The sequence below is a fragment of the Barbus barbus genome (assembly GCF_936440315.1).
Source record: "Barbus barbus genome assembly, chromosome: 2".
Classification (NCBI taxonomy): domain Eukaryota; kingdom Metazoa; phylum Chordata; class Actinopteri; order Cypriniformes; family Cyprinidae; genus Barbus; species Barbus barbus.
Genome location: NC_136730.1, coordinates 32,890,493 through 32,901,145, shown reverse-complemented (window position 1 = coordinate 32,901,145; position 10,653 = coordinate 32,890,493). Strand labels below are relative to the sequence as shown.

Sequence of the window (10,653 nt, the reverse complement as noted above, 5' to 3'; positions counted from 1 at the left end):
GTGAAGCCAATGACGCCTGGGTCTTTTGAAGATGACTCTCCATAAGTAAAACTGCCTGTTTCCCTAGTGTTTTGTGGTCCATCTATGTGTGTGTGTGTGTGTGTGTGACCCCCGAGGCGAACATACTCATACAGCTAACTGCTTGAACTACAGGTCAGTCCAGCCCGGCAAAATGTCAGTGGTGTCTTGTGATGCCTGTTGGCATTCATTATCAGATACAGAAATATTATCTGATCGCAAAGCACACTTACTTTTGAAATAATGATGATTTTCTACATGGTGTGTGTGGGGGGGTGGGAGGCGAGTCCATCAGATAGCATCCCAATTCAAATAATCCCCAAAAAGAAAGCAAAATCTAACTTTGGTGTGCAAACGATATCCCTCCTAGCACTAAGAATGTGACTCTCCACATTACGCACATTGGGAAGGCTGAATTTATCTCTCCTATTAAGTTTCTCCGTCCTCAGTGACTACTCAGAGGGCTGTTTCCACTATGATGAGTATGAATATTGAAAATCCGTAAGGCCCCGGCCCTAATCCACACACTATACAGGTCTGTGGTTAAAAGGTATCATCTGGAGTGGGACTTGCCTTTGGAGACCAGTCTTTCTCTTGGCAAAATACACAGGCAGTCATCAACACTGGATTTACGGGCGGCACACTTGTGGTTCAGTCATGATTGCTTGAATTGGCGGCCCATGCTGTCTGCTTCATTGAGCTCCTGAGATGGGTCTCTTTCATTGAAAATAATCACTTGGGACCTGCAAGACAGATGAGAGAACAATATTGGAGTGGAAGGAAAAAGACAGGGAAAGAGAAGGTAGAAAAATAAGTAACGGTGCTCAAATTAACAAAAAGTGAAATTCTGAACCAACACCATATGGGGCGAGAGAGAATAGAAAAGAGATGGCTATACTGTTGCGCTATGCAAACAAATTAAAATGAATGATGTTTTAATAGCAATAAAAATAATAGTTGTTACTTAGGGTGAACTTTGGCAAAGTCTCAAAACACTTTTCCAACAAACTCTCAGGCCGGTTTGACAACCTGTGGTGTGTACAGGAAGAGGAAAGAATTATGGGGATTCCTAAAGGAAACGTTAAATCATATTTGTGTGTATCCATAAAACATGTTATTAGTTTTATAACACTTTGGGGCCAAAGTTTAAAATCAATAGTTAAACTTGGAAACACGCACTCCCTATCATAATTTCACATATCTTGAGGCTTTTGTTACAATGGTTGTGAGGCCCTCAAACACTTGCACTTCTGCAGTCATTTACTGGTTTCATCTGTAAAAGATTTCGGAAACTTTACAGTTTTTATAAAACTCTAAGAGTAACTGGAGGTTACTTTCTCCGATCGTAAAAAAAAGACGGGGGAAAGGAATGGAAAATGGCTTTGGTGTATGAGGCTTCCTCCCCCGAATCCTTTGGCTGAAGGCTCAGTGCCAGATTGTGTGAAACCTGTTTTTTTTTTTTTTTTATCTTTTTCTCTCTGCTGTGACCTATCCGTTCTAGTACTCGTGTCACTCTTTTCCATTATCTTGCTTCTCACATTTTCTTTCTTTATCATGCTCCTTTTCCTTTCGGTCCTCCTCCATTCTCACTTACTCTCTTGTCTGAAAGATTATAAAGCACAAATAAAAATCAATAATACATCTGAAGGATTGGAAAACTGTGGATTAAAGTCAGTTTGAGGTCAGGTGTGCAGAGTCTGACTGCTATTTAATATTCCTGAACAGTTCACTCAGCTCACAGCCAAGCAGCACAAAAGGCATCAGTTGAGCTGTCAAGTCTGTTTTGAGATCATGAAATAATCGGGTGATAAAGTGGAATTCAGAATCTAGCTTCAGAATGGCAGGATTCTAAAGAAAGACCATGGGATGCTTGAAAAAACCCCCCAGTATTTTTAAAGCAATACTTCATTCAGATTTCTGTCATCATTACTCACCCTCATGTTGTTCCTGTATGACTGCGAAACACAGAAAATAGATGTTTAGCAGAATGTATGAGCTGCTGGAGAATGAAGCTGTCAAGCTCTGAACAGCACAAGAAAGCGAAAAATGTTTCATACAATCATGGCAATTCACATCTGTTTTACATTTTGGCAAACTGGGGACTAATTTGTATCTCATTCACATTATACCCTACAGACAGTTAGGTACACAAAAAGAAAAAAGAAGTTGAGCCAACTTAAAATTTTAAGGCATCCAGCTTCAGCAGATTTTTGAGTTTTCTCAACTTATTTTTTAGGAAATTTCTCAACTTTTTGTTGTATAAACTTAAAACAAGCTGCAAAAATCTCAAACTCAAAAATCTGCTGAAGTATGGTTGCCTTAACATTTTAAGTTGGCTTAACTTTTTTTTTTACAGTGTAGGTTTAGGGGTGCGGTTAGGGGTAGACCTTCATGCTTACGTTTTTCTTTCTAAAAATCATACATTTCCATACAATTCACATGATGCGAATTTACACAAAATTATTGCTTCTTAAAATAGTGGTGTTTTTTTCATGAGATTGAGTTGGTTCATATGACTTGATGATGAGCACAAGCTGAGTTCAACTTCCTGCGCAGACTGACCGGCGTATAACCTGAAGCAAAGCATGCTGGTTAGAAAATGTATACAAATAGAGGTAGCATAACCCTAGATCACGGTGACATATGCCACCTAGTACAATGACAGCAATTTCAGAACAGACGACTGACTCATTCTATGAAATTTCTCCAGAGTGGCTGCACAAGCTGTTTCACAATTAGTCAGACTCACTAATGACAGCAAAAACTCTTTTCATGTAATCTCCATGCTATACTGTATCATGACTATCAAATTAAAACTAAAACATACATCCCACAATATTGGAATTTCAATAATACAGGCTTATGTTGAACATCCTACTTGTACGTACAGGCACTATATTAAACTCCTGAATGAAAAGTGTTTCTGGTGGTTAATCTCTGAGAAATATTGCATCTAATCCACTTTTGCTGTGATAAAGAAAGTAAACACTGCACAAGCATAATTACGGGAAGCAGAAAGTGTCCAACTTGACAGCTCTGTTTTCAACTCCTCCCCTGACTGCAAGCAGCAAATCACACAGATTGGAAAGCTCGGCCTTAGACAAAGTCAAACATACCTATTGTGTGAGGAATAGACAGAAATTTAGGGTGTATTCACACCTGTCTTGTTTGGTTTGATTGAATCAAACTCAAATTCGTTCCCTTTTGGGCAGGTGTGAATACAGCAAATGCACTCTGGTGCGGCTCAAATACTGAGACCCAGCTGAATAGGTGGTCTCTGTCCACTACCAAACAAACTCTGGTACGGTTGAATGGATGAACCAATGAATGGATGACCTCAATGTGGTTTTGTTAGCAATTTCTGGTTTACTTGGAAAAAGGGCACCCTGCTGAAAAACAAAACTAGACACCGATCACAAAATTTTCAATGGTTTTATTAGTTATAATGGGAATTGTATTGGTTTGAATGGAAACTGTAATGGACATCTCTACTGGTAATTGGTCACCTTCTATTGGTGGCTTGTTAAAACCAATAAATCCCAATGGAATATGTCCTAAAACACACTACAAAAAACATTTCTTTAATGGTTTTAGAGGTAAAAAGTTGATGGTTTGTACTGTTTGCAATGGTATGTGTAGTGGAAACATTAGAATTCTTTTGTGATGGTTCAGCAGGTGAAAGGGAACCACACCAAACAAAAAAGATCAACATTGTATTTGGTCCAGACCAAAGCAAGTGAACTAGCTGACATTCCCGGTGTGAATACACCCTTAGGCTGCCAATCACTGTACATTTTTCTTTACAACCATGGTTACTATTTACTTCCACTGCATGTAAAAGAGCAGCATGGACATTCTGCTAGCTATTCCATGAAAGAAAGTCATTACGGAAAAGACAATAAATTGAGGAAATTATAAGAATTTTAATTTTGGGGTGAACACAGAAGTCACGATTGCAATGTAAAGGTTTCTCTATGTAGCCTATTATGTATGTGACTGTATTTCTGCACATTACAGTCATTTTAATGGTTTAATAACAAGCTCCATAACTATCTCGTGAGCAAACCTTATCAGACCGGAGCCTGGGAAATCTCAAGCTTCAACGTCAAAATGTCTTGCCAATTCCGCCTGTGGAGGTTATTTATGAGCGGGTTTCAGGACTGTATAACATCCATCCCCGGCGCTTCGCACCAATCTCGCGATACCACGAGCCTCGCTCACTCAGCTGTATGGTGAGAGTTTTCCTCCTCTCGCGAGATCAGAAGAGTTTCCCACGCCTGTTGTTGTGGTGTCTGCCCTTTTCTTTCACTCACCCTGCCCCCTTGCTCTGTCCTCGTCACCCGCCCCTTTCTCTCTCTCCCTCGCTCCTTCAGTCTCCAGTCTGCTTCTGTTGTCTCGGCGGCTGGTAGGGTCTGAGAGAGAGGATCTCGCGAGTCTTGGAGTTTTGGTGAGAGTTTGTGGAAGATGGCGCCTGTTGTGACAGGGTAAGTCTGAGATTCAGGACTGCTGCAGGAGTTCAGCTGCTCTCACACACTTTCTCATATTTGAACGGGTTTAATGAAAAGATGGCGGGTTTCTTTTCCATTTTGCACGTGTGCCGACTGTGTATTGTGAATTTCTGTGCTCAGCTTCTTCATAAGAGCACGTGTTTTTATATTTTGAATGTAGTGCGCGTGTTGCATTGAGCCCATCGCGGTGTGCTTGCATGGGGAGCTGAGGGCCAGCCAGACCGTTTTGTATTGACTTTCTAACTACGCAATATCCCAAAATATAATTGGAATTTTTTGAAAACACCAAATAAACAACATCTCTGTATAGGGAAACCCCATTAACGGATTGTCCCTGGTACACATGGTGAAGAGGCACATTGTGTGGTTATAGTAATGCAGTACAGTGGCTTTGTTTCGTTTGGGATTGGAGTGGAAAACACCTCCCATCTCAATGTGTGCTTTTGTTGCTCTGTCGGTGGTCAGATGTGTTTTATTGATTGTCTGCGGGGAAATGTGCTCTATTGTGAAGTGTTGTTTACTAAACAGTGCCGCTGGCTCTGCTGTCGCTCACTCGGTGCAGACGAATGATTATTTAATGGCAAGTGCAACTAAGGACATTAAAGCTCCCCGACTGGAAAAAAGAAGCATGGCAACGTTTAGGAATCGGAGCCTTTCTCGAATGAATTTCTAGCACGGCAGAGCTTTGCTTGTGCCACTCTTGGGCTGAACGATGTGTGATTATGGCAGTGTTTCAACAGAATAGCGTGGATATCCCGTCCACCCCCAAATTATTAAATAGAATAACAATATACTAAAACGTTTATGTAATTCAATTAAATATTATTACACACATTTTGCAAATACTTAACTACGCAGCGACATATGAACAAGTCAGTAATAAAGCGTATTTAAGTTACAGTTATGTCGTTTTGTGATGTACACCACTTTAATAACTTGTAGTTTATCAGTGACAGAGTGAATCAGTCCAAAGAATCCTTTACTGAATCAGAGCAGTTGAGTCTTTTTGAACGATTCATTAAAAGAACCGACTTAGAAGTCACCTTAATATTTTTTTTTTCTCTAATCGCACAAAAATATTGACCTCTGCCCCACTTAAATTGACAGAGTCAACTATAAATAAAGAGTAGTCTTACCAAAATAACAATAAATGGGTAAATGGACAATAATGTTCTGTGTATTTTAAGTGTACGCTACAGTTTTGTCGTCTGCCTACATGTTCAAGCTCTTTAAAGTTGTGTGGATTCTGATTAGCTCTCAAAGTTTTTATGGTTCATAAGCTGGGGGGGAAAAAAATCAGTCTAAAAGTGACTTTGTTGTGTGATACTGTTCTGCTTGGACTTTTCTGTTGTCATATAATTAGCATGATTTTAAAAGCTTTTTATTCCATCATAAAACTTTTAGTCTTTGGTATGAGCAGCCCTTTAACCTTTGTTCATTTCCCTGAAAAGTATGAACGGTGTGTCATTTTCAAAACAATATTCTGTTTGTTTAAACTTCTCGTCTAGCCTGAGACAGCAGTGTTGGCAATGATGTGTATTTGAATGACAGATGGGGGAGTATTTGGGAAACTTGTTTGAAAACAGTCATTATTATTTTGTTTTGCAATTCTGACACTTGGTGCAGAAAGTAGACGCATTAATAGATATCTCAAATTCTATCATGGCTGATCAGTTCTTCAGTTTTGTTGTTTTTTATTAATTTATTAAATAAATCATTCATTATTATTGCTTTTATTCTTATGCTGTAATTGTACTAAGGTTATTAATGTAGAACAATGTTATTTAGGTACATTTAATACATTTTGAAAATAAAATAAAATTATAACCACCAAAGGTCCTGTCAATTATGTTTTAGAATGATGAAATACATGAAGTGCACAGTAAGATTTTATGCTTTTGATGAAATTCATACATAAATAGAAAGAGTCTCTGATACATTTCATCATCTTTGCACACAATTTTTTTTTCTCTCTTCCTTTTTTTGGCGAGGGGTGGGGGTGGTGGCAGACTGTTTATTTGGGGGCTTTCCAGCGGACCTGAGCTGCCGCTGTTTTGACATGGAAGCCAACGACTGGTTGACTGGCCACCTGTCCAGCTGATGTCCACCAATGAAATTAGAGATGGCATGATTGTTAGCATGTGTGAGGGCATCATCATGCCAGTGGCTGGAGCGATTAGAGTGTGGCTGGCCTTTTACAGTTCACTGCAGTCTTTTGTGCATTGCACCCTGGTTGACCCAATAAATCTTGGGCTTCTCATGTGAGGCTGGTGCTTGCCTAATGGCCGAGAGTCCGGTGTGCAAACACAAGGGGTTGTTCGTTCAGTGTAAAGCATGAGTGATCCTTCTAAATCACTGTTTACACCTGGCATCAACATTCGCCTCAGTGTATCTCCTTCAAACAGTTTCGATTGGACGAGAGAAAAATAATTGGTTAAATATAGTGTGTTGTAACCATCCATTAATGTATTTTCCTTACAACTTTAATACATATGAGTGTAATTATGGATTTTTAGGAGATCTATCTATCTATCTATCTATCTATCTATCTATCTATCTATCTATCTATCTATCTATCTATCTATCTATCTTAAATATATGTTTATCTTATCTATTTAAGATATATATCTTGTCTTATATTTTTAAGGTGCATCCAAGTTGATTGTTCAGAAATAATAATAGGGCAAAAATACCATTATGTCACTGATAATATAGCATTGTTTTGAGGGATATATTTCTGAAATTGTTGGTGGTATTTTTATTGCTTTTGGAAAGGTTACTGTGGTGCTCATACAAAACTATTTATCAGTTCCTTGGTTTAAGAAAGATTTCTAGTGTGTGGAGGAAAAACAATCCCAGCATCACCTTGAATGATGAAGGCATGAATCACCTCCAGCACAATGCAGCCTGTATCGTGCTCCAGGGGAAGGACATTTTATTTAACATTACACAGACCAATTTCTCCGTCTGTTCTTTTTTGCTAAAGCATATGCGTCGTAGACTTGGAGTGTAGCCCTTTTCTGTTGTGCATAATGACACAATAAAGTCTGTCCGCTTGGGACAATGAAAGGTGTGTGCCTTGATACACAGGTAGGCGTGTGTGCGTGAAAGAACCGTTCCCCTGAGGCGTCTCTCCTGCCCTAATACCCATTATGCAGGCAAGACTCTCTGCATTGCTCAGAAAAAGCAAAGGGGTTAGAAGAGAAGAGCGGAGGTGCGTTCGGTGACCTGTCTGAGGAGAAATGAGACGGTGTGTAGCATAAAAGAGACCATGCATGCTGTCTCATCCTGCTGCTCTTGCTTCCTGTCTTGTTTGAGCAAAGGTAAGCCAATCAAGAGAGGCTTGTTGTTGCTACCTCGGCTGGATGGCGCTTGTTTTTCTCACCTTGCAGAGTTGCCATCATTATTGTGGTCTAAGTCTAACCTAAAATTATTGGTTGGTCGAAGCCGTATGTATAAAGAAAGAAAAAAGGAAGTTCTCTGCTTAGTGTAATAAACTTGCCTGTTGCATCATTTTTTTTTGTCTGGATTTTATTTGCGACAACCACCCGTGCATATTTCATGTGTTCTCACATCTATTTGAAATAGAAAATCATCGAAGCCCAATGTTGATTTAAAATGCGGTCATTTGAGGTGGCTAAGACTGTTGGGGCTTTCCTCAACGGTCACACCAGCTTAGAGGATGAAACGGCAAATTTCTAAGTCATTTAGCTTGGCTCAGAGTCTGCATGGCACCCAGCATCAGTTCTGGTCCTTTGCCATGAGTTGCATTCAGTGACCGTTATATGCTTTCTGATGACTGTGGAAAAAAGATTTGCTGTCAGTTTAACACTTCAAAGCTATTCGGGACACTATTCATGAACACAAATGACGTTTGGTGAATTAAAAAAAAAAAAGTCATCTAAATGACATGAGACTGTGATGTCAACACTTGCTAGCTTTACAAACAAAAGATAACTTTGAATGATATCTAGTTGCATGGTAGTGTGAAAAATAAAGTTGCACTCAGGATGTTTGGGGTCTTTGGAGACCCCATTGAAATGGATTTGGAAACAATAAAATCATTGCTTATTCTTTTTAATTTGTCAAAAAAAACATCACTAAATCAGCCACAATGCAGAACACAAAATACACACAAATAAAGTGTCAACCCTATTCTCACATCCACAATGCATACAACCCAAAGCCCCAAAACCCACTCATGAGAAATGAAAAAGTGATATAACATGAGAGGTTCCCTCTTATATAATTTGTCAAAAAGAAATCGGCTACAATGAAGAACACACACTGAAGTGATGAAGGGACACCACAACACATCCACGATGGGGAACAAATGCACACACACACACACACAAATATAACACCCATATTTGACTGTAATTGTGTAATAATTGCAAAAAATTATACTGGTGCTAAACCTTGACAGTTATTTTTATTAATAATGATTTTAGAATGTTTTCACACGAATCTAAATAAAAAACTTGTGAAAAGATCTGTATCTATGTGCAAATGAGACATTGAGAAATGCTCAAGAGCCATGTGGCGGCTGTAGTTGAAATTTAGAATTTTTATTGAAATTTTAAATGTTAGAAGTGTTTGTTTTCAAGTAAATGGAAACAATTTCCCACTAAACCATGGCACATTGGCCCATGTTATCTCCATGAATGAAAGTTAGAAATGTGGGTCTTTTTAAAAGTGATTTTTACATGAATATATTTTTTTTTAATGAAAAAAAATACCACAAATCCTCCCAAAACTACATAAATGTAGAGTATAGACATTAATAGACTGAGTAAAATTACATTTGTTTAAAATAAAGAAACACTTTTGTTGTTTGAGCTCTCTGAAGACCCCACCAGCTGGAGAGTACATTCCAAATGAATAGCTTAGAAGGGTTAGATTGAACTTGGGAATTGTTTCAAACCATTGGAAACTTTCTTTCTTGATGGACTGGTCAGTTGCCTTACGGATATATCATTCGTAAGAAGCTTATCTCCTTGCCAGAAAGGATCTTGATTTCATTGGCAAGCTCCTGGTAGGAGAACAAGAAATGTTATTTACTTGTGTGAGCTTGGAATGTTTTAAATGGTCTTAGTTTTGTCTTTGGGGGATCAAAATGGCATTATCATACAGAGCCCAAAAATTGCTGTGGTGGTTTTATGAAAAACTGGGTAAAAAAAAAAGCCAATCCCCCATTGTGTTTGCCTTGGCATGGATTATGTATGAGGTAAAGAGAGCCCGAGAGTGCAATGGTGTTTGTGGTGCCCTTTTATTCTTGAATTTCCTCATTCTTGCACTGGCCGGTTGGTTGTGATTACAGCATAGCCAAGGGAACTTTGCTTTCTTCACTGTCAGCAGTTTTTTTTTCCTTTTTCAAACATCCAGGATGTTTCATTCAGAAAACATGGAAGTGATCGCCTTGACTGTTTCGTATTTGATTTCTGACTAAATGTACCAGGATTTGCTGAAAAAAAATCATATTTCTCACCAGTGAAGTGCGCTTGAATGTGTCTGGGAACCTGTGAACCTGTGTATGAAAAAGAAACAAAGCTAGACAGAAAAAAACTCTGATTGTCCATGACAGGAAAATGGCCCCACGTTGATGAATTGTTTGTTTTGGCTCGGGGAAGGACCTCAGCGCTGTGGAGTGACTGATTGACAGTGTTTACTCTCTAGTGGCCCAGCTGTTTTTAAGAGCCCTTAATTGAATTGTGCCCTGTAATTGAACACAGCGACAGTGACGTTTTGTTGATACATTTCAGATTTTCTTGAATGTGTAGGAACTTGTAGCCCCCAAAAAGAAAATAGCATTTTGGTCTGCTATTTAGTAGATTTCTTTTGATAAGTAATTTATATATAGGCCTATGTTTTGGTTGTATATAAAAAAAATTTTTTTTGAACTATTTTAGAACTTTAGAACTAGTTTAACTACGACTTTTCCCTCAATAAATTCCCAATTTGCTGCTTATAGTTAGTAATGTAGTTGTTAAGTTTAGGTATTTGGTAGGATTAGGGATGTAGAATAAGGCATTGTGCTTAATTACTACTAATAAATGGTTAATATTCTAGTAATATGTATGCTAATTTATTAAGGCTGCATTTATTTGATGATTAATACAGTAAAACA

At 38.5% G+C, this 10,653-nt stretch overlaps 1 protein-coding gene across 1 annotated transcript in view; it reads left to right on the top strand.

Moving 5' to 3' along the window:
- Window positions 1–4,396: 4,396 nt before the first annotated feature.
- The window catches only part of LOC306843964 (recombining binding protein suppressor of hairless), a 51,366-nt gene continuing 45,109 nt past the window's right edge, over window positions 4,397–10,653 (top strand). Inside the window, exon 1 of the mRNA XM_079375729.1 lies at window positions 4,397–4,502. Coding sequence (XP_079231855.1) covers window positions 4,483–4,502 — 20 coding nt within the window. The 5' untranslated portion in view covers window positions 4,397–4,482. The remainder of the gene's footprint in view (window positions 4,503–10,653) is intronic.